Consider the following 25230-nt stretch of genomic DNA (forward strand, 5'->3'; position numbering starts at 1 on the left):
ATATATAATATACATTGGTAGAAAATAATGCCTGGGATCTGATACCATTTTCACCGATGCTTTTGGCCACGTGTCCATGTGTATGGATGCCCTGGTAGACCCAGGGAAAACTCATAGGAAAAACCATTGAGACCGTTCTAAAAATCTTTGAAATCCTGGCTCAGGAGGCTGGGATTTAGGAGATGCTCTTGGACAGCAATTCTGAAGGTCTCTAAAATCTTTTTGGAGGATGGGATGGAGGAGTGGTTTGACAACGGCTACAGGAGGGTCCTGCCACCCAGATCAAGTCACAGTGATTATTTAACAGTTATTTAAACTCAGAAGTTGTAAAGTCTGATCCTACATGATATCCAAAGGAGGTTCTTTTTAAGTGATAATACAATAAGAGGTGGGACTCTCACGCTGATTAGCAGCATTCTTTATAGTAAATTAGCTGTGAATGGCAGTGTTTCTGCATGTTTACATTCAAAAAAAATTCTATCAATAGACTGTTTCATACAAAACATCAGGAAAAGATAAGGTCAGTAATTTATGGTTCCAAGTCTGTAGATTACTGCTTGGTCAGTGTTGTTCTTTGATAACATTTTGCTAATATTCTGGGGTTTTTTTTGACTCGTTACCAAGTTATTTGTGTTTCTTCAGATTTTCTTTATGATACTGTCAACACAGTGTGTGGTTTGTTCAGGGGAATTTGACAACTGCATTATTTCCTCTAGGAAGCAAACTGTTATTAATTAATCCAGATATTTAATTAAAATTATCAAATCAATTTTCATTTGTAAATTATAATTTAATATTTTTTTTAATTCTTGCCAGTAGATTGTAAAGAGAAAGATTCTTTCATACAAAGCAATATTTAAGTTTGTAATTTCCCCATATGTTTCTTCAGCATTGTTGGGGGCACATCCTTCTACATCAACATCCGGAAACCAATGCAAGAAAGTATTTGTATTAGTCAAGAAGTGAATTCAACGTATGATTTCTATCAGGACAAAAAAGGATGTTTCAGTTGAAAATCTTATTTGATCTATGTCTGCATTAAATTACAGATGAAAGGTGGTTATAACTTGTAGATTCAGTGACACAAGCTCCACCAAACAAACCATATACAGACATATCTGTATTAAAGTAATGGTAATTGAAACAGGGAAACCCTGTAACAAGACTGGTGGAGAAATTCCTACTCAAGGAAAAAAAAAAAAGCAGTGACAGAGCAGATGACTGAGAAATACAGTTAAGGTGTTTTCACTTGGTTCCAATGAGAAGGAATCAAAAGTCTGACCCCAGATTTGTGGTAAGGAATTAAGGACATGTGGAGATACCCTGTCACTGAGGACATGATGGTGAATTTCTGAGCCATGTAGGGAATCAGAAAAGAAGTATGCCCAGCAGGACATGGCCCTAAAGAAAATGTAGGTCAAGCTGGAGAAACCTCAGGCAGAGTAAGTTGGTGCAGGGATCAGATCTGAGTTGGTAAGAGCAATCAGTGAGGAAAAGGAGGATCATTTCAGCCAAGTGGCAAATTGAACATCTAGGAACAGCTGGTGGGATGACTCAGATGGCGTTTGGGGAAACCCTCTATTCAGGCTCACAGCCAGGCACTGACTTACAAGGCTTATCCTGGCTCTCAGTTCTCATTTGGTGGTAGAATCTGACTACTGAGGTAGAGTCTGACAAAAGTTGACACACATTTATCTGTTCTGGTTTTGTTCTTTATGCAGGAAATTACGTTTTCAAATGAAGATTTAGGGTGCTCTTTTTTTTTAGTATGTGTATATATATTTTATTTTTCCCAACTAGTGAAATGTTGAGTATTAAGTATTGTTAGCACTGAAATGGTCACTAAAATAGTTGTATGTTCCACAAATTAATGTGTGCATGTGATGTGCACACTTACATCGATTGTTCATTCATCTATACATGCATGAACATGTGCGTGTGAGCTGAGGGGTATTACCCAGGAGCACTGGCAGAGACACTGTCACATTTTATTATTCTTCTCTAAAATGCTATTTCCTTCTGGGGATGAAGAGGACCTGTAATCAAACAGTTCATTTAGTAGGCACACATGCCACTCGGGTAATCATGTATTTTATATGGGCGATAGTTTCAAGGTTACTTAGCCCAGATGCAACACTTTTGACTTGTATATGCTTCAACATTTGTTTTTTAAAGGTTACATTTTTAACCTGGATCCCTAGAAAGGTGCCCATATTTTGCACCTAAATAGAAGTGGCCTCATTTTCAGCAATTGGGAGCACCTTCAGCCCCATTTGACATGACTGAGATTCTTTTGCTTCTTTAATAGTAAAAAATGAAGGTATGCACCATGTCCCATCATACACCCCAGACTAGTGTTAAAATACTGAAGTTTTTAAATATCCTCTGCCTCTCATTGTCTTCATGCAGTATTGTAATGATTCATCAGGAAGGCTGACTGGTTGTGACCTTGATTGGATGTGACAGCATGTTAGGATTCTGCTTTTACTTCTGAAACTGTACCAAAACACATTATTTTGCATTCCTTGTTTCTGTGTGAAAGCTTAAGTACTTTTAATTGCCACAGGAATTGTCTGCTTGTTTATTCTTTTGCTGGTTTTTGTAAGAGCACACACCCAGAACCTGTGGATATCATCCAACTTGGCTGAGACTTAGTGCCAGATAGACAATTTTTCTTGTTCAGTTAATGTTACTCAGCTAATCTGTTCAGAATTAATTTTTTAACACATTTTTAAGTTGTGAAGCTCTTCTATTTTCTGGCCTGGGGAATAAGAGATATACAGAAATTTTGAATTAGATTTTAAAAAAATACATAAAGGCAAACATAGTAACTTTTCCCTTGCCCAAGTCTGTTTCATCTGGGAAGAACTCTGTTTTCAAACATTAGCAAAACTTCTTGTTAAAATTTACTTTGAAGGCTGTATTTAGAAGGTTGTAGAGGTTGTGGGCTATTTAAAATGCTATGTTGTGTATTTAATGCTTGGGATTTAGTGTAATTTAAAAAAAAAAAAAGCTGTAATTTGTGCAACTCCTGGTAAACAAGTGTTAAGCCATTTCTGTGTTTGCTGTCTACCCTCCTCATTTTTTGTCTGTTTTTCCAACGTTTGGTTGCATTATGCTTTACCTAATGCAAGGACTTACATAAGAATGGAAATAACCTCAGTCAGGGTAAGTCAGCATTGCTCCATTTCACATGAGTAGAGCACTGAGGAGCTGCCCTGTATCCTTTGCACATGCAGTTAATGATTTCAGCTCCTGATAGATAGAGACAAACCTTCTGGGCAGGCACTCTGTGTTTTGTCTGTGGCCATGTGACACCAGCCAAATTTCTGTGTTGCTAGGGTGTAATGATAAATATGAATTGGAAATGGGGTTTTCTCTAGGCACTCCACTAAGCTAAACATACTGTATTAAGGCCACTAAAGAGCAGTAGGCTGGTGTCCTAGAAATGATTGGGGGTTTTGCACACAGGATTATCTTGCAGCTTGAATCAGGCAGTAATGATGCCTGGCTGGGCCTGCACTCTGGAAAGGCTCAGCAAAGCACTCAGGGGAAGTTACAGAATTAAACACTTCCTCCCTGATCTCCTTATCCACACTGCTCTCCCTGTTTCCACCCTTACCCTATCCCTTTTCATATCCCTTGCCTTATGGTGCTGCATCTGGGGAGAGGAAAGAATAAAGTGGTGTTACCTGATTAACTTCTGATTTTGTGTTCCATGCAGAGCGCTTCTTTGCAGATCTGCTGGTACAGAAAGCCTAACTTAATGATTCTGAAAAGTTTTTACTCCCTGAAGCATAAATCTCATGGCCTCATCATGATCATTGTTTCACACGTTCAAGTAAAAATTGGCAAACTTCATACAAGCATGTAAATCCATAGACATAACTTACTTTTATGTATTTATTTTCTAATATAGGAAGTATTCAAAACACTCTTGAATTTACTCCTAGTTCTCTAGATCTAGAAAACCTAAATCTATGGTATATATTTTTGGTAGATGCCACTTTTTCTGAGATGTGAGTATAGTCCAAAGTCCCAGATTTGGTTATTTCTCTGTGCTTGATTGCTCACATTTCCTAAACCAAAGGGAGACCAGTTGTCTAAAATCCAGAAATAGACTGACATCAAATCAGATAATGGACCTCAAATATTTCCAGTTGTGTGTACAATGGAATGTGTATGGATGTAGCAAGAATACAACAACAAATGCTATAGCTTAAGAGGAGTCAGGCTTTGAAGAATCTTGTACGGGGCAGAATGCTTATTCTTAGTCTCTGGTGTTCATTATCTGGGACATATATGAGTGATAATGAAAAAAATCTTGAGAGCTGTTGCATGAATAAGATTTTTCATTAATAATTCACTTTATGCCTTTAGAACCTACTAGGTAGTTCACTTTTATCAAAATAGCATGAGGATAGGGATCCAATATCACATTTATTTTCACTAATTTCACTGATAGAATCATAGGATATCCTGAGTTGGAAGGGACCCACAAGGATCACTGAAGTTCAGCTTCTGGTCTGGCACAGGACAGCCCCAGGAGTTGCAATATGTGCCTGAGAACATTGTTCAAGCTCTTCTGTCACTCTGTCAGGCTGGTGCTGTGACCATTTCCCTGGGGAACCTGTTCCAGTGCTCAGACATCCTCTGGGTTGAGAGTCTTTGCCTAAAATCTAAACTAAACCACTCCTGAAACAACATCAGGCCATTCCCTTGGGTCCTGTCACTGGTCACCCTAGAGATCAGTGCCTGCCCCTTCTCTTCCCCCTTAAGGAAGTTGTAACTGCAGTGAGATCTCACCTCAGTCTCCTCTTCTCCAGGCTGAGCAGGCCAAGTGACCTCAGCTGCTCTTCATACAGCTTCTCCTCCAGACCCTTCACTATCTTAGTTTCCCTACTTTGGACACTGTAACAGCTCAATGTCTTCGTGACATTGTGATACCCAGAGCTGCTCCCAGCACTGGAGGTGAGGCTGCCCCAGCTCAGAGCAGAGCAGGACAATCCCCTCCCTTGCCTGGCTCTGATGATGTGCTTGATGCCCCCCAGGACAGGGCTGGCCCTCCTGGCTGCCAGGGCACTGCTGACTCATGTTCAACTTGTCATGGACCAGGACCCCCAGGTCCCTTTCCATGGCACTGCTCTCCAGGATCTCACTCCTCAGTCTGTCTGTACAGCCAGGGTTGTCCTGTCCCAGGTGCAGGATCTGTCAGTTTCCCTTGTTAGATTCCATACAGTTGGTGATTGCCCAGCCCTTTAATTTGCTGAGTTCTCTCCAAAGGGCCTCTCTGCCTTCAAGGCAGTCAGCAGCTCTTCCCAATTTAGTATCAGTAGGAAACTTACTTAGTATTCCTTTGAGTCCTGCATCCAAGTGACTTATGAAGATGTTGAAGAGAACTGGGCTAAGATGCTTCAAAGTACTGAAGGACAAATTATAATGGAAAGTGCAATTACCATTGAGGCAAGAGCTAGTGCAGTTTGGAATGTGTTCATCTAAGGGTCTTCATATTTATGTCCTATTTTTTTAGCTCTAGAATGTCTACCATCATCATGTACTTAAAAGGCCACTGTCAGCCTTTGATTACAGAATGGCCAGCTCATAAAATTTGGTGCTTCTGGGATTCAATTATTAGCAAAACACTAAAATAAAATACTAAATCATCTTATGGCTTTCATGGCTGAAGAGGAAGGTTTATAAGTTAGATGCTAGTATAATTGTAAAAAAATTTAAATCACCATTGGGGGGAGTTGTTGCTTATATCATATCCTAATAATTCAATTTATCATGAGACTGTAGCAGGCTCTGGTGTGGACCCTGCATGGGAGAATTTAAGAAACTTCTGTCATTCACTTTGCCTCAAATGTGAACTTTTCTGCAGAAGCTATCATTTGAGCTGATTATCAGAGAAGTTCCACCACACTTCTGGCTTGGGACTGTTTGTGGTTATGCTCCTCTGGCTTTACAATGAGTAAATGGGGCTGAACTTAAAACTATAGGTTTTGATTATGTGTTTTCTGAAGTGGGTCATTCAGGTGATGTTTTTAGTCAAAATTCCTGAATAATTACACTAATTATTTTTGTACTAATTGTGTTAATACTTCAATAGCAGTTACCTATGAAAGTACTGGTGTAGTAATTTTATTTTACACTGTGAAGGTGACAGAGTTGTCCTCCATCTGCTGGGAGCCTAAAGGGCCTACTTTTTTTTTAACCTTAATGACAAGTGGTTTTCAGAGTATCTGCGGATACTTGCTTTCAGAATCACTCTTTGATACTCTTCTCCTTAGTATGAAAAGTTGACCAGCAAGTTCAGACAACTCTAGAATAGCAATGGGAAACTGAGTTTTTCATTGCGTTTCACTGTTATTCTCTCCAGATAGGACACAAGCTGTACCCACTGAAGTTTATAAAGGCTTCTTGGACTTCGATCAAGGACTTCAAACCTTCAGTGTCTTTCAGGAAGTATAATTCCTTTGTCAAAACAATTAGAAAATCCTGTGGTATTTTTGAGGCATAGATCAAGATACTAGGTTGTAGCCTGCAATCATTTCCGTTGCAGTTTTTCTAGTTTTCCTGGTATGAAAGAATATCTAACATCATTGCCAAGTGAGCAATGTGAGCTAAGAAAGATTGAACAGTTTGTTGTTATGCAGTGAACATTATGTCCCATTAAGCAGCTGAGTGAAAGTATTTCAGCTCTGCATGCTGTGGCAGACTTGTTTGGGCTTGTTTGTTGACCAGACAGCATTTCATTTTTCTAGTATGTCACAAAGTATTGCTTTCCCAGACTAGGGAAATAATTCAAAATTAAGAGGTGCAGTCTTTAAATGCGTTGTCATCATGAGAAAATCATAGCCAAATTGATATAGGAAGAGTTTGTATAAGCATGGTGTGCAATGCAGCATTGAGCTGGTGGGAAGGAGCCCAGGCGTTGCTGTGAAGATGTCCCTGGAGGAGGCTGAGAGTGTTTGATCCCTCTTGGGGCCAGCTCCCACCTTCCCCCAATGCCTGCTCCTTTTTCCAGCTCTGCTGCCAAGTGGAGCCACTCTCACCACTGGATCCTTGTTGCACTCTCTGTGGTGTTACACCTGGACCCTGGACCCCATGCTCAGCCCCTCTGCTGCACATTTCTTGCCTGTAGGAGGATTTACTAGAGGTCACTGAAAGTAATTTCTTCACGTGTGTGCTTTGTCTGGAGTACTGTTTCCCTTCAGGAGTGAAGGATCTGTTTCACCAGCTAGAAATGACAGTGCTAATAAAAAAAACAAGTAGCAAAGTTTAGAGGTGGCAGAAATTCACTCAGTAATACATTTCTTTGTTAATGGGATTTTTTCCTGGGACACAGTTTCATGCTGGTCAGTAATATCTAAGTTCTATAATAATTATCTTGTTTTTCTTGGCAAAAACAATAGTTGAGTGGAAATTAGCAAAACTTAATACCAGAACTACTGATAATGGTACACAGTATGAATTAGCACAAGCGAGGATTTTATTTTTCTGATCTTATGTAGGTAATATTTATTAATTCTAAGTGGTCTGTGGCCTCTTCTTCGGTGAACATACACAAAGAAGAATGGGCATCTGACCTCCTAGGGCACAGACTTGGCTTTTTTACCTGAAATAAACCAATTTTTTTATCTTCACTGGAGTTGATTGATAGGGCAGGCGCACATACTTACCCAAACCAGCAGCTGAACTGGAAAAATTACTTTTTCTTTTGTTTGAATAAATGTTAACAGAGAAGTGCCAGCTATTTCTCTCCATCTTTTCACAAGGAGAATAAGAGGCAAATGTTGCTCCTATATTGCAAGGTTCAGTTTTAAAATGAGTTTTATCAGTTGCTGCAGCCTGGTAGGAAATACCTATTGGTGTTGTAATTAGGGTCACTGGTTGTGTTCATGAGCCAACACCACAGTTGCTTCTCAGTTACAGCATATGGTCATGCAGCTCTATTTCTAACAGGATATGAATTTCAGGTCTTGTAGTGCCCTTTCTGTTTCCATTGCATCCTTCTGCACTAGCAGATACAAACAGTACTTTTTTTAACACCTCTTGAGAATGTTGTGCATTTAATAGGAGTGCAGTTGGCATACATAAAATAAAGGCAGCACATTGCTGTACAGGAACAAGGTCACCACTGTGCTGTTGCTTTTGCCTGTGCCAGAGCCCTGAAAACCCGAGCTGGAGCTGCTACTTCCCCTGTGGAGTCAGGATAATGGCTACTGCTGTAGGAGCAGAAGGGATGGGAATCTTTGGAAGTCACATTTTAGGGTGGTGGTTTTTGATGAACTGCAATTAAAACCTTTCACTAGGTTCATCATCATTATTGTCATAATCTGATCTACAGCACAGCCCTCACGTTTTCCCTGCTGTTTGGTATTGGTTATCTTTAGAGAAAACTGACAAGTGTTCTTTTGAGTCTTCAGGGGTCTTATTTACTGACTCTGAAATGTAGATACTGTGTGGCTTCTCACGATAATTATATTTTTTTCTATTTGAAGAATACAACAGAAGCATCCTAGGGAGGATCAAAATGAAAAAGCCTGATTAAGAATGTTGAAGTATAAATCTGTGTGGTCTGTTTTTCCTTTCACTTAGATTGACTTTACAGCTGAATGTAGACCCCAATACATCTCACTGTGGTTCTCATCATGCTCTGATTTATTCTCATGCAGCCCTGATGATGTCAGTGGAATGACTCAGTGTGAAATCACAATCAGGCCATGCGCTTTCAAGCTTTCTAGAAGGTAGCCTCAGGTATGTCATGAAACAATGACACAGAAAAGGAAGACATACATGCAAAATTTACTGAATAAAGCAATCGTTGTACCAAACAAGCACAGTATATGGGTTAGATACCCATTTACAACTAATTTTTTTTCTTTTTTCTTTTTCATCCTATGGTAATTAAAAACAAAAGGAAGAGACATATACCTAGTAACAATGAAAAAGAGCCTACTAACAAGAAACCAAGATGTTTTCTCAAGAATTGCTTCAACACAGTTTTAATTAAATGTTTTTACCCTATGTTTCTGTACTATGTATAAAATTTAGGGGGGATTTTATGCTGCTAATTGAAGGCTAGTATATAATCCTTACATTTAAAAGTAAAGTATGTCTTTTTAATAAAGTAAATATGGAAGGTAGTTTCAGTGCATTTATCATCACTTTTACTTTTTGGAACGTTTCTGGTTATTTCATAGAAGATACATGCTTCTCACAAAACATTGAATTTTTTGTGATTTAGTAATTATATTTTTCTTGCTAAGTGAGGGAAGTATGATATTACACAGTAATAAATACTTTCTTTTGCTTCTGCTGAGAGTGAAGTAAAGAGAACAAGAAAGTTATGAGTCTTCAGTAAAATTTATAACTAAGTTGAAGTAACCTGAAACTGTACCTTGAGCTGCATCAAAAGAAGTGTGCCCTTGTGAGACCCTGCCTGGAATGCTGCATCCAGCTCTAGGGTCCCCAACACAAGAAAAATGTAGACCTGTTGGAGAGTGTCCAGAGGAAGCCACCACATTGATCAGAGGCCTGGAACACCTCTGCAATGAAGATGGGCTAAGAGAGTGGAGCTGTTCAGCTTGGAGAGAAGTTTCCAGGGAAAGTTTATAGCACCTTCCAATACCTAAAGAGGGGATACAAGAGAGCTGGAGAGGGACTTTTTACAAGGGCAGCATTCCCTTTTTCCAGGACAAAAGGGAATGGCTTTTAACTGAAGGGGAGTAGATTTAGATTAGTTATTAAGAAATTCCTTACTGTGAGGGTGGTGAGGCACTGGAACAGGTTTCCCAGAGAAGTGGTGGATGCCCCATCCCTGTAAGTATTCAAGGCCAGGGTGGATGGAGCTCTGAGAAATCTGGTCTAGAAGAAGGTGTCCCTGCCCATGCCAGGTCAGTTGGAACAAGGTGGTCTTTAAGATCCATTCCAATCCAAACCATTCTTTGGTTCTGTAAGTCTGTGATTTGTGTCCCAGACTCTTGGGGACTTGATCACCCAGAAGAGAAGTCAACTGAGTGGTATCTTGAATCTTCTCTGATCCTTGCTGGTTCCTAATGAATCCAAGCTTGGGAAAGTAGGGGAGTTATTGCAGTTGAGTTGTCATATCCTTATGAGTTGGGATATGTGCTCACATCTGTTGTATTTGAGGACCACCAGGTCCACTAGATTAAACAAACACAATTCTGTAACACTTTTAGTTTGTGAAGGAGAGCAATTTAGATAAAAGAGAAAAACTAAAAAGTTTGTAATTCATCTCACATTTAAGAGGCCCACAGGGAATTAGGGAAGAAGTTTTACCTCCACAGTGAACATTCATGTACTCTGCTGTTTTCTTGCCCCACATACACATGGAAATCCAACAACATGAAGACTTCCTGCCTATGGTGTTCTTTGAGTTCATCCAGTTGTGTCTGGGCACACAAAGAGCATGCTTTGCCTATTGGAATATGTTACCAGACCGATTGCTAATGTCTGCTGCACTTGTAATTAGCTGCCTCGTCACTGCCATCGATAGCAATCACCACATACTTGCCCAGAATAAATATTAGAGAGATGTTTGAAAAAAACCCAACCAAACAAGCACAAACTATATCAGCACTGATTTGACTTCATCTTTGGATTAGACCACTGGTTTAAGGGAACCTACTTTTATACCATTCTGGAAGAATAAAATTAATTTGGAGTCTAGAAGTTGTGTTAGGGAGTTTCTTTCTATTTAGTGTTGTATATTCCATGCCTTCCCATTCTGCAGAGGAATTGTGTCAGGGCAACTGGAATAAATACAGACAAAATCTTATAAAATGCATGTTCAGCTTGCAGAGCTTCTCTTGAAGTTCACCACAGAGTTCACTCTGTGTGAATGAGCTGAAGGAAGTGAGGTTTTTGGTACTTTAAAATGTATTCATCTTGTATTTTCTCATTGATTATGAATTGGATTAAGAGAAAGGGTGTTTTTTTCTTCCCTAGCAATTTGTGGCAAATCAAAATGTGTTCATCTTACAGGTGATGCTTGAGACCAATATTCTTGTTCCTTCCTTAACTACTAGCTGTGAAATTTTGTGAACTCTGGAATGTACTATCATGTTTATCTGTTCAAAGGCTGGAGATCAAGCACTGAAATTCTTGGCAGTTTTTAATTAGTACTAATTAATTTTATTAGTATTAATTAGAATTCTTTTGGAACTTTATGCTATGAGAAAATTAGAGCGACCTGAGAAATGTCAAACTTGTGAGATTCAATAAATGTCATTGTCAACAGAAACTTTCTAAATGTGTGCAGTTGTGAGTACTCAACTTTTCAGTATGGATGAATGCACAATCTCCTAACTGCTTATGCCAGTATGGGATGAGTGTCCCCTCCAAAGCAGCGTGCTTATAAGTATTTTTCTAGTTATTGTGTAGCTAACTGATGTAGTGAATGAACTTGTCTGGGTTTTACTCTAGTTATTTACAAAGTGTGACTTTCATTGCCTCTTTGTAAGGAGGATATATCTCATAGGCTGATAGGAAAATTCAGGTGGGAAAGAGGTCTGTTTTTCAGCTTCCAGATTGGTTGTTGATTACAGGCTGTATCCTAGCGCTTTGGGGTGGAATGATGTTCAGAGAACAGACTCTGATTTTGATGTATGATAAAGTCTATCATTCCTAAGACTTGGTTTCAGAGATTGAATTTTCTTCATTCACATTGTAGACAGTTTTGTTTTTAAATTTTTCTATTCCAAACTTGGGCTTCAATGATTTTCTAAAGGGGTTTTGTTTGGTTTTTTTTTTTTGTGAACTTAATTATTTCTCCCCCATTACTTTTCATAGTATTTTCATAATAAAGAGAAGAAATAGTTACAGAAATAGTGCAAGAGTTGCAAAGTCACGTGCTTAATTAGATCTGAACAGGGAGAGCAACATTATTGTAAACAATAAAAAAATAAAACCCCATAATTTATTAATTGGCAATTTTCCCTTCATGCACAAAAAATGGTAGGGGGCATGTAGTTAAAACCTGTTTGGTTATGTAATTAAAGACTGGTCTTATTACATGTGTAGAAGAGGAGAAAATAAAGTTTGTACAGGCATGATTACGACTGGAATATGTAACTTCTGAGTTGTCTTGGCAATGACAATAGTGTCATGCACTCCAGGACAGCACAAGCAAATTCTGCCTGTTTCTTTCACTTTTCCAGGTGCCAGTCAAAGGTTTCTCCCACCTTTTGGGTACATGTTGTCTAGATAATTCACATGTTTCTTCTGTCCTCCTTAGATTCCTCCCTTTACCCCAGCTTCTGTCCTTTCTGTGCCTGAAACAGAGAGCTACATCCAGCTGCCATCATGGGGATGAGAGGGGAAGTGAGGAGTGATGTTGAGCTTGCAGCTTCTCTCTAGGATTATTTGAAGCTGAAGCAGTTATAGACAGTAAAATTTGATTTTTTTCCCCTGTATTCCCCAAGCTGAAGCATGTTCAGCTGCTCTCTGTGGGAACAGTTTGTGTTAAGTCTGCTTAGTGTTTCATCAAGGCTATGAAGGTGGGTTGTTGGAGAGTCTAAGTGTATATAAGAATTTGAAAAGGCTTGTAATTTGGACAAATTAGGAAAGACCTTTTCAGGGATATCCAGAGCTCTGCTCCTTGCCAAATGTGTAACTCTGGAGGTCCTGCTTATTCATTCCTGTATAAAGAAAAAAGCAAAGCCAAATCAGCCAATGCAAAATTAAGATTCTTTTCATCACAAATAGCTTGTAGATGGATTGACAAAAAGTAATTTTATTTCCACTGACTTTTTAAAGCATTGTCTGCCCTAAGTCATAAGCTTGTTTGTAGTTCTTGACTGTCTGTAGCACTTTATCAGGTAATTTCTTTACTAGCTTTGTTCCTCTTTCCATGCCTGAGCAATTACACAGTCTTCCAGGCCTAGATATCACTTAGTTACCATAATAGAGTTGTCTGTAGGAATGAAGATTTTACTGAAACAAATCCTAATGGAATTGCACTTGGTAGCTCACCAGTCTGCCTTGAAGTTTTAGCAGCCTCTTGTACCTTTGGTTAGCTGAACTGAACACCATAGACAAATCTGTGATTCTTATCACTTTGAGGGCTCATTGAATGTTTATGCCATTTGATGTTCTCAGGGGGCTTCAGATCCTATGCAGCTTTCATTAAAAGAATTCACTGGTTGTGAACGGACTCTCAGAAATGGTGGTCAAAGTCACGCATTCTTCCAAGATGTCATGTGCCGTGCAGGACAGACAGCACAGAGACTGCAAGAATGTGGATCTCAAAAGTAACTGTCATTGTCAGGGAAATCTCTTTCTGTTCAAGACATTGCCCAATTTGATTTCCTTGAAAATCCCTCATTTTTGGATAGCTAGCATCTCAAAAGTGCTTCCTGGTATTTGATGGACAGCTTGCTTCCTTTCTGTGTGGTGTGCTGTTTCTCATCTTACAACACAGCAGAATATATTATTTGGTGCCACAAAATTTAGTATTGCTTTAATCCATACTACCACGTCTATGTTTTTACATATTTTTATGCAAAATAAAATATTCTTACTGATTTTGAAGCTGTTCTGTTGTTTTGCTCTAGTCTTTTTTATTTGTATTAGAGTAATTACAAGATTTGTTACTATAAACAAATATAATTTTTTAATATAATTATTGGTGAATATTCTGAATTCATGTGCAACATACTAAAAATACCACTATAGTAAAAGACCTTTATACCCTGATTTAATCCATTGGACGGCGTTTGCCCAGTGTATCTCCATTAGTTTTGATTTATTTCAGTAGATTCTGATTTTTCCATATCCAAATCAAGTTTTTTTCCCCACTGTGTTTAGGCTAATGAATTCACCTAGGCATTGAAAAATGATAATTTTACTACTGGTAGTAGAAATCTGCTCCAAGCAGCGCATTTGCTGCAGTGCATTTACGTTTCTGTGTCTTACGACATTGAAATATTAAACATTCAAATTCCAATTCAGCTCTGACATTTTTGCACAAAGTCTCTCTCAAAGGTTGTAGTGCATAATGTTATGAGCAGTTCTGTTAATGTCAAATGATATTAGCAAATCTACTGCAAATCAGTGATGGCTGTTACAGTAATTTGCCTGCCTGACAAGGTTGGCTTCAGGAAAGCAAGACTCTCCATTGTTTTAGGAGTTCATGTGAGTGCCACAGAGTGTATAAAAGATGGAATCACAGCCTAAGCTTTCCATTTTCAGGGATCTGCCACGTTCAGTCTGATCTCATAATTATTTTTTGTATAATTGCTCTTTAGCTACTTCTCTCAACTGCAGATAACTGCTTAAAGCCCTAACTAATAAAGATACTGGTAGACATACTGGTACTGACCTAGATTACCTATAGAGCTATAATCAGCATTTTAAAAGATGTTATTAAAATTATTTTCTTTAAATTATTTGACGTGAGTACTGCTTGTCTTTAAGACTTCTGTTAAAAATTAGACTTCTTTTCAATGTGACATGTTATTTTTTTAAAATTTGACTTTGTTAAAAGCTCTAAGGGAGTGGACCAACAACACACAAAGGTTATTACAAAAAGGTTTTTCATGTCAGTAGAGGAATGTGTAAATGGCAATATGATGCCAGTTGCAGAACTGCAATGGGTTGTAACAAAACACCCCAAATATTTATTTGGGATCTTTTTTTAAGATTTTTTAAAGATAAACTACCTACTACAGTTTCTACTGTAGTAGGTAGTTTATAGATGAAGATGATTTCTCATCAGTGCCTTTAAATACTAAAACCTTCAGCGAAAATGAATTTTTAAACTGGTGTGCCTACTTACTAGCATGAATAGATTGACATAGGAGTGCTACATAGGATAGTTACTCTTATTAATGAAATTCACTGGATTTCCTAGATTTCTATGTGATTTGAGTATATATAAGTATATACTTAGATATATAAATATATAAAAATATTTAATTATAATTTTATATATATATATATATACATCCCTTTAAGTATATAATTAAGGAAAATAAGTAGTTGTAAGAAAAATTGGAAAATTGAGTCTGATCAGTTATATCAGGCTGTTTTCACCTTATCTATTGGTGCAGGAGAAGATAAATGTGTGTGAACACTTAATTTCACTGTCCCCTGTGCTAAACAGATGAATAAACAGACACCTGCAGAGCAGCAAATCCTGACTCTTTCAGATGAAACTGAAACCATTACACATGATTAACTCAAATATTGGGTATCCTGATTTTAGCTAATATCTTCTTCAGGGTGCTGCTTTTAAATTAAGTGTGCCTATAATGGTTTTCTAAATGGTGGTGTTTTGATTTCTGACTGTATTAATTCGAGTGTGGATACTGTGAAAGTGAGTCATAGGTGAATAATATGTTTACATCATATGGAGATTAAGACGTCAGTCAGTGAGATGAAAATAGTGCAGCAGCACAGGCAAATACACAGTAAACATAAAATTCAAATACATTCATTTATTAGTTATGAATGCATTCTGCTTCTACACGTGCAGAAGAACATAATGCAGCCCATGCAGGCAAAATACGTTGCATAGCAATTTAACTTTGGTTTGTTCTATTTTTAGTCATTCAAAACACAGGATAGGAGCAAGTATGCTGCAAGGACTGGAAATGGGAAAGATGCACAGAGTCAGAAAAAAAGATATTTCTGACATATCTTCCAATCCACTGCAGATATCATGTTGTTCTCATTTGTTTCTCCAAACAGCAAGGGAAGCTTTTCTGGTAAAAGTGAAGTTAGGGGCAGTGCAGTTATGCCCAGTGTCCTGGCTTCCAGGAATCAAGATCAAATCACTGCTCTGTGCTCTGTTCATGCTCTGATCAGGAAAGTGGGGGATAATGTGAGTCTGGATGGCTCAGGAACATCTGATGTGTTCATGAGAATATGGCCACAACAGGGCCTTACCTTGGATTTAAGGACTGGAAGTCTCCCAAGTCCCACAGTAGAAACATATGCTGTGACAGTCTAAGTGCTGCTGGGAGGTGCAGCCAACAGCCTGAGTTAAAGCACATACTCTCTGGTGCTGGCTACATTTTTTGTTCCCCAGATCTCAAAAATTTAATTCTGCTTTCACAGTCCACAGCATGTGCTTCCAGAGAGCCTGTTTTCTCATTGTGCTTGCAATAAATTGACTGAGAGCAAAAAAAAGATACATTGATTTGTTCAGTTTATGCTTTATTCTAACCCGATTTTTTTTAAAATGCAACCTTCTTTGGATGGTAAGTGGAATCATTCTTTGTATCTTTATAAACAGTGGCTAGATAGACATTCTCTCTCTCTTAGAAGGAAAAAAATAAGAATTGCTTAAATTTAAAATACATATTTTGTAAATACATTCAGACAGTAAAAGCAGAAAGTCCTCAGCTGTGTGCCAGTTGCTGTGCAGCAGCATGTGACACAGCAGGCAGTGCTGCTGCAGATGTGAGCCTGCTTCTCCATACTTCAGATTCCTCTAATTATTCCACCAGTATTGTGTGGGTTTTCTCTATTTCCACTCTTCCACATGACTTAAAACCTGTGGCTCTCAAAGGACTGTACTAAGGTTACCTGAACATTGTGCAAGCCCCGGAGAGCAGATCCCCATGATTTTCTCTAGTAGGGCTTTGGCCAAGGATGACTGGTTCCCTTCTAGCCCTTGTGTGTGGATTTTCTTTCTGCAGAATCTGATGGAGAGCAGGCTGGTGCTTGGTGGTGGAGCAGGCTATGTGTAGATGTGTAGACCTAGATCCCAAATCTCGGAAATTTAGATAAATGGTCTATTACTGTGACCATCTCACTGTCTCTGATAAAGCACATTCAGTAGAACGTATCTGAAAGCTGAACTTTGACAAATGCTGTCTTTCACCTTAAAATATAAAAAATTGATAAATGCATGAGGAATTAAAAAATATATTCTCATTTTTTTTATCAATACGGCTAAGTCTTGTTGTCAACTGAGCGGCAATGGCTGCTGAAAATGTTTTTTCCCACTTTGCTTTAATCCTTTCTTTTTATCCTAAAGTCAATAGAGTTAATGTTAAACCCAGAAACTTAGAAAAAATACATACTTTAGAGCTACCACCAAATTAAATATGTTTGTTGGGGATTTTTTAAAAGCCAAAACCTTCCTGGCATTAATGGGACATTTCCTGTCCCATAAAAAAACATTAGCTGCTGGTTGAAAGGACAAGGAATGAATTTGCATTGCCTCTGTGCACTGCCCCTAATTGGGGTAGTCCACCTGTTATGGAAGTGTTGATTAAATCATGTAGCTTAGAATATTGCCCCTTTTCATAAGCATATCCACACAGTATGGCTTTCACTCTGCAAGCTTTTCTACAGCTGCTTTAAGTTAAAACTCTTCTTAATGACGATATGAATTGTTACATAGCATAACTTACTGAAGGCTTTGGAGAATGTATGCCAGACCACTCATCAAACAAAATTTTCTATTGAGGTGCTGTCCACTGCTTTCTGTGCTGTTTTCATGTGACATGGAAACATTGCAGCTGTTTTGGGACACTTTTCTGTACTTCCATGTTGATTCAGCAGTATGACATGAACCTGGAAAGCAAAATAAGACAAAAAGCTCTTTGTTGTTTTTAGCGCAGCACTATCAAGACCAAAGAAAACAAAAAAAGGATACTGAAAATGAGAAGTTGTGAGAAATTCAATTAAAGCAAGAAACAAAACAAATCTTCACAAAAACAAATTTTTCAGTCTGTGAGAATCAATCAAGATGCTTTTATTAGACATGTGTGAACTTGACTGTTGTGACTCTGTGTCACAGCTTCTGTTACCTGGAAGCAGAACACTGTATTTGCCACCCTGCCCTGTCCCATCCTCAAGCACCTGGTGCTTGATGTGCCATCTGCTGCTGCACAGTACACACCTGCCAGCATGATAGCAGACATTAGAAAAAGTATGCATGGTGAATATTCCATCAGAATCTTCATAACTGTCTGAAGATGCATAATTGTTTGTGTTAATTGATCCAAATAATTTGTTTTAAATGCTTTAAAGTAAATATATCCAATTATCTTTGTTCTTTTCTGCCTACAAAACTCTTGTAGAAAAGCAGTCCGTTGGTGATGCTTTAGCAGAGAAAATGTTTGTAAAAATATGAAGATATTTACAGCATTATTTACATAATTAAAAGAAGATATTTGATTACGGTATCTTTCTTGCAACATTTCTTTCAGATGCAGAATCATATTGTCAGAGTCCTTGTATTTTACAGAAACAGAAATTTGAGTTTGACCTCTATAATGATACATTTGCAATAATGGCATAATAAAAGTGAGCCTTTTTATTCTCATTTCAATAGTGTATGTTACTCTGTTGGCCCCTGTAGGGAATTAACATATGAATCTCCACAAAAAATGTTTCATATCTGCCTTCATTTTACCAGAGAAAAAACACATCTGTTTAAGTGCTCTGGTGCTCTGATTTAATGAAACCAAAAATACTGCAAATTATCAGAAATTTGTGTATGTTTCAGGCTGATCTAGGCACACTCCAAAAAATTCTCAACATCCTTACATATGTTTTGTGCCCCTTGTACAACAGATCAAATACATTATTCAAAGCTAAGTGGCCTACATATCTGTTCAGATTCATTGCTTGCTATTTATTCCACTTTCAGTTGCAAAGCTGAAGGACATCCCTGTCTCACAGGAGTATGCAGTGAACCCAAGTGGTTGTTTTTAAAAGCTGTTTTCCATTATATGTGTGACAACGTAGAGAAGAAGGTCTGTGCCATTCAACCATTTTTACTTACTGAGCACTGTGTTGTTAAAAAAGCACCGGTGAGAAAGCTGCATCAATTTTTTGCACACATCTTTTTGCTTTAGGATATCAGCAGTGTAGTTGGGTTGTCGTGGTCCCTGGATGAATTATTCAAGCTCTTGACATCAGAGATTTCTGCTAGCGGATTGGCTGGTGCTGGGATAATAAAATCTTTCCAGAGAAAAACAGTGAAGAAGGATGATGGCAGTGAGACCAGCAGAACTGCTGCTTCCAATACAGCTGGCTTTGTCTGGCTGTTGCATCTCTGCAAGAATATATAAGGATGTTTTTAAGGTCTGGCTTCATGTGAATTCTCTGATAAGAGATGGTGGAGGGATTTTTGTAAGAGGCCTGCATTTCCAGTGAGGGAAAGAAATCGGATCATTGTTGAAAAATTACTTCTGGCTGAATTCTAAAGAAACGCTGCACACGAGAGAGAGGTAGAAGCCGCAGGAGCAGCAGCAGCAGCAGCAGCAGCAGCAGCAGCAGCAGCAGTAGCAGCAGCAGTGCTTATGGCTCAGTATAAAGGTGCTGGTGGCAGAAATGTCCTGTTATTGAATGTGCTTCCTGAATTCTTTCAGTGCCAGCAGGGTAAGTGGTGCGAACATGGAGCCGACAGTCCTTGCGAGTGGGGAGAGCGTAAGGAGCTGCGTGACACACAGGTTCTGTGGGTATAGATAAACTGTACCTGTGCAGAGAATTTGATCTATGAAAATAACACAATTGCTTCCAGGTGAATTTGTAAAAAGCATATGTACAATGGAATTTTAAAAATCAATGCACTGCTTGTGTTTTGTTCAGACATAGATTTTATAGTGGTAAAATCTGTTCTTTTTAAGCCTATACAAAATAAACACTAGAACCAAGGAAACTTTATTGTTAGTAGTTCCAGTTGGGCTCATAAAGAATATATTGCTCACATAAATTCCCTTGAAACAGGTTATTTAGAAGGACTATTTCCGTTCTTTGTTGGTATGACTGAAACTCTGTGTGTCTTCTGCTCATAAGGAGTCTCTTTAGAAGCTGGAAGCTGGTTCTCCAATTTCCAGTTTTTGTCAGAAGTCTCTTAAATCCCCCAGATGCACTGGAACTACAAATTATGGAATAATTTTCACTCACTTAATTGATAAGAAGTTTCAGTTCTGAAGGCCTGGTTTATTTTTTATGGCATGCCTTTGTTGTATCAGTGTTGTTGGGGAGTTTTTTTAAGTTACAGAGGTGTGAATTAAGGCAGAACTGGATTAATTCTGTGTGTGTTTGATCTCTATCCCTACACCTATTTACACACAACCTAATAGAACTGTGCAAGTACATCCATGGAAACTAATTTGGTTACCTATGTATGTAATTGCAGGGCACAGCTGACATTTACTGTGTGTCAAAAGGAAAGCTTGTTCATGGTTAGGAACCATGCAGTGCAAAGTCTGTTTTTCAGAATGTAGAAACAATTGTCACATACAAAGTCCAAGACGCCTCCCTAACATAAACAGTCAGTGTGAAATGAAGCATGATGCAGTATCTTAGTGACATTTTTCATAACTTGAAAAAACCCATGACTGCAAGTGGAATCTGGGAATGTAATATATTTCAAAAACTTATATAATCCTACCTGCCCAATGATATCAAAGGAATCTAAAGAATGCAAAATTATTTTCTTAGGCTTAAAGTGTGATAATCTAGAAATAGATGCTGGTTAGTGTAGGTATCATTTTTCCCTTTGGTATTTCTTATATGTGAGATGATATTTATATATAAAGAAAATATTCCTAAATTATAATGCACAGACACTTTTTGGAAGCTTGTACCTGGCCACTGATCAACTGAAGATAACATTTTGACCTATGAATCTTGTGTGGTGATTTCCATCCCTATGTTCCCTAATTGTGAAGCAGTATTGCATGAGTGTAAATTAGGGAGTGTATTGTTAGGAATGCAACAAGCATAGTAGTTATCTATTCCAGAACTTTAATGGGTGTTAAGGAATATTCCATTTTCATTTTACAGATGTGGAATAGGAAAAATGCTGTTCAGTGCTGCACAAGTCTCTAGCAAATGCAGGAGCTAAAATTAGATATTCTATCTGTAGGTTTTGGGATTTACACATATTCTTATGAAAAGTAAATATCATCTAACAGCAATTGTATTTATTTGCATTTTCTGTTGGGAAATTAAGGTGTTCGTTCAGAACTGATGATGGTAATAACACGATTTGTTTTTCCATGAAATAGATATTTCCTCCTGTTTTTGAAAGAAAAATCTCGGTTACAAGTACTTGAATACCTCTGCTATTCCATGTGTCAAAACTGATTACCCAAAAGAAAGGGGCAGGACTTTGTGGATTGGTTATAATGCTGTGATGCTCTTCCCTCCACTGCTGTGACCCTTGCTGCTGAAGCTGGAGGAGCTGATTTGGGAGCTATTTTTATCTGTGCATCTGGCAGCTGTCCTGCAGGGATGATCTGACAGTCAGGGAAATTCACCATAAACCAGACAAGTGCTTCGAGACAGGACTGAGGGATGTAGTCAGTAGTGGTGTAGAAACTGCCTGAACTAGCTAATGGCTCCTTCCTGGCAGGATCTCCCAGGGCACAAATAAGTTGGATAATGCAATTTCAAATCTTTAATTCAACATTCTAAACATTTTCAAATACATCTGCTAAGAAGTATTTTTTTTTTCTAAGTCCCTAGCTGACTTTCTACATAAAAGCAGCTTGGCTATGGGAGATGTGGATTCTAGTTAAAAAGTGTAGAGAATTCTAGGTGGCCAAACCTTGGGTAAGTATAGTATGGATTTAGAACTCAAATTCATCTTGATATTTAGATTTCAAATGGTGTCTTTCTGGTCATTAGCTTGTTAAGACTTGAACTTTGCTATGAAACTCTTCAAATAATCAGGTATCAGAGCATTATTGTAATAATAAGAAGTATTTATGAGTCAAATGGGCAAAATTGACTGACTCAATAAAATCTAGTTATTTCCAGCAAGTGCAGAGTACATTTGTTGTCAGTAGGAAATTTTACTCTTCTACCATGTAAATCTAAGAGTATCCAGTGATGTCTAATCAAACTGATTTCCTTTTATTCTCAGATGAGCAAGAGTCAGTGCAGAAAAGGACTTTCACAAAATGGATCAATACTCATCTGGCTAAGGTAACACATAGCTTTGAAACCTTTCTTCTTTTTTTTTTTTTTTTTTTAAATCAAGCCTATTAATCTATGCCTATATAGCCCAGGAGTATAGAATATGTCAGATTTCTCTGAGCAGTATTTCCTAAAGTTAAAAAAGGATCCTCCTCATCTGCACACCACTGAGGATGAATCTCAGCATGGTAGTGGTCATCTGCAGTAGTGCAGGTAGTGTTCAGAGGCAGCCACCCAGCTTCTTTGGCCAGAACTGAAAGGTAGCCCAGTACCTGGCATTTCAGCCATCTGAAACTGTTTTCTATGAAATGGAAATATTAGACACACAATACATTCAAATAAAACTTAAGTCATGTCTTGTGTTGTCTGATCTAGTTACAGACATTAGTGCTTCATGAATCCAGTGCCAAATTAATTATCTGATGCATTGTGGGATTTGTCATGAAACTATTGTTGCTTCTTCTTACCACAAAACTCCTGGTTTTGCCTTGAGGCAAGTAAAGCCTGTGATTTAAAAGAATTAAGCTACAATTGGTACCAATCTTATCTGAAAACATAAGCAGTAGGATTCAGCTTGGCATTCCTGGAGTTTTCACAAAACACAGCTCTAACCGTAGTTATCAATTAGACCAATAAATTAAAGTTTTAAACTCCAAGAACAGCTTTTTGTAATGTGTATTTTTAAGCCAGAAGATTAATGATCATTAAATTGAGTAAAGAATAGCTGTAACAGCACTGTTGTAACTTTTGTGTAAGGAATTGGCAAATAATACCCTAAAAAATGAGCCAAGCAAATCAGGAAGCCCATATAATTCTGTGTCGTGTGATTTGATCTAATGACACAGTATGGTAGAGAAGCAACGTTTATTTACATTTATTTATATATACATTTAATATTTATTGCTGAGGAATGTAATGCAAGAACTTACTGTGAAGTAAGTTCACAACTTAAGTTCAACTGCAAGAACAAAGCTATCTTCAGGACTTCTGGACAGTGGATTCTCACTGCAAATGAGATTTGTCCCCATATTATCTTTAAAATAATTTGGAAAAGCCCCCCATGTAGGAGAGAATTCAAGCTCTCTGTTTTCTGTTTACTTCAACTGAAAGGCATTCAGTGTTTGCTAAAGTATCAGCTAAGAGGGCTGGGAACGAGTATCAGAGGAGAAAAATAACTCTTATTTCATGTTCATCTATTTCTTAATTGTGTTGTAATAACCTGATAATTATGGAAAAATAGAACTATTAGGGTATCTATATTGTATTGTTAGATATTATGAGTGTGTGTGTGCATGTCATGATAATTCCCTAGTCTACAAACTAATCCTTGGGAAGAGACACAGTCGTGGAAGCAGCTCCATTAAGAGATTTTGCCCTGGATTGGGATCTGTGAATGTTTCCTGCTGTGCTAGTCCCTTTGGGCCAGGAGGGCTCAGATGAACCCTTTGCCTGGCATGATTTAGGTGTTTAGTTCCTTAATGGGCCTGACTCTGTAAAGACTGATCAAACACATTCAAACCAGGCAGTTACACAGGCACAGTCCTGATTTCTAGCTACCTGAGGTACCTTTTAGTTACTTGTAGCAGCTGATTTGTTTTAATTCACACTTCAGCAGGAAAGGTGTGTCTGTTATGGTTTTATTGATGGCTGTCAGCATGTTTGCCTCACTGCCTAAATCAGATCATCTGGCTCTGCTTCCCATTTCCACTGCTACGCTGTAGAAGGAGAAACACTTTATATAGAAGTTAGACTTAACAGGAGTGACCCATGCCATTCAAATTCTTAAGTGTTTAAAGCTTAAGCTTTTTAAACTTTGTTAGTTACATTTTTGTAAATATGTAAGTGGAAATATTTTTCTGAGTTAATCACAGCTGTGAATCTCTGAAGTGCCCAGGATACCCCTTGCAGTCATGTTCTGACTTTTAATTCAAAATTTCAATATTTAGGCTATTTGAGTTTTGTAAAGGGTTGTTGTGGTTTTGATTGTTTCAAAAGAAACGGGAGATCTGTAAGATCTCCATTGTCTGGAAACCTTTTAAATGTGATATGGAAAAATCCTGGAAGGAGACCCACTTTTAGGCAGCACTGTCTGCATTCTGCTCTCATCTTTGACCCAATAAAAAGTGGAACATCTACTAGCCTGGTACCTAGTGAGGATCACTGTGAAGTGCTGGCCTCACTCTTGCAGCACAGAAACAGCAATACATGTAGCACCACTGAGGGGAAAGGAGATGGGAGTGAAGGAGTGAAGCTGGGCCAGGGTGAAGGCGATTTGAATTTTGTCTTTGTGTCTCACCATCGATCCAGAAAGACTGTGCTGAATTTGACTCAGTATATGCATTCAAAATTAGCAGTAACTTCATGTCAAATTTTCTCTCTATCTGTTGGCTACTCTTGGAAAACTCTTGGGTTTCTTTCCTTTCACTGCCATTTTTTATAATCTCATAAAATTATTAATGGAAAAAGTAATAGGAGGATGTAAGAGAAATCTGAACACTATAATTAGGGTATCTGTAACTCTTAAGACCATGATTATCTAAAGAAATGTTTAATCATAAATGAGTTTGAGGGGTTTTGAGAGTAAGTATTGCATGAAACCTGAAAAGCAGGAGAAATTAATGGTTTCTGCACAAAGATTGATGGGGTTTTACTGCAGCAATTTGAAAGATGGGTTTAGGGGTAGCAAAGAAAGGAAACTACTCAGGTAGAGTTGTCATCCTTACACTGTGTTGGGTGAGAAGAGCAAAGAAAGATCTAAAAAGGGGCAGTTTCTCACGTTGTGAGGAGTAGTGATTTGAAAGAAATGGAAATACAGAAATGATTTGATTATTTTAGGTAGAACCAAGACAAATTCATGGTTTGGGAACATAAAGCAGGGTGTGATTGTTTGTCAGGGCTTGCTAGGAGTAAAAGATCCTTCCCTACTAATCTGTAAGATCTTAGTATATGTTTTCCATCTAAAAAGTGATGCTACAATTGAAACAGAAACAAATTCAATAACTAAGGCTATCAAGTACATTTAACTAAATATTTTTGCCTATTTAATGTTAGGAATGGTTTTGAAAATATGGATACAAATAAATACTAATGAATAAAGCAGATAAATGAAATGAGATTATTGCTGAAATTTCTTCACCAAAAGGGTTGTCAGGCACTGGAATTGGCTGCCTATGAAAGTGATTGAGTCATCATCCCTGGAGGTATTTAAAAGAGGTGCAGATGTGGCACTTAGGGCCATGGCTTAGGGGTGGATGTGTCAGTGTTACGTTAACGGTTGGACTTGACTTTAAAGCAGTTTTCCAGCCTAAATGG

General features: G+C 38.0%; 1 protein-coding gene across 1 annotated transcript in view; it reads left to right on the forward strand.

Moving 5' to 3' along the window:
- The window catches only part of SYNE1 (spectrin repeat containing nuclear envelope protein 1), a 301154-nt gene that overhangs the window by 26370 nt on the left and 249554 nt on the right, over positions 1-25230 (forward strand). The window contains exon 3 of the mRNA XM_033512756.1: positions 21866-21927. Within this exon, the coding sequence (XP_033368647.1) occupies positions 21866-21927 (62 nt within the window). The remainder of the gene's footprint in view (positions 1-21865; positions 21928-25230) is intronic.

The sequence above is a fragment of the Parus major genome, chromosome 3 (assembly GCF_001522545.3).
Source record: "Parus major isolate Abel chromosome 3, Parus_major1.1, whole genome shotgun sequence".
Taxonomy (NCBI): domain Eukaryota; kingdom Metazoa; phylum Chordata; class Aves; order Passeriformes; family Paridae; genus Parus; species Parus major.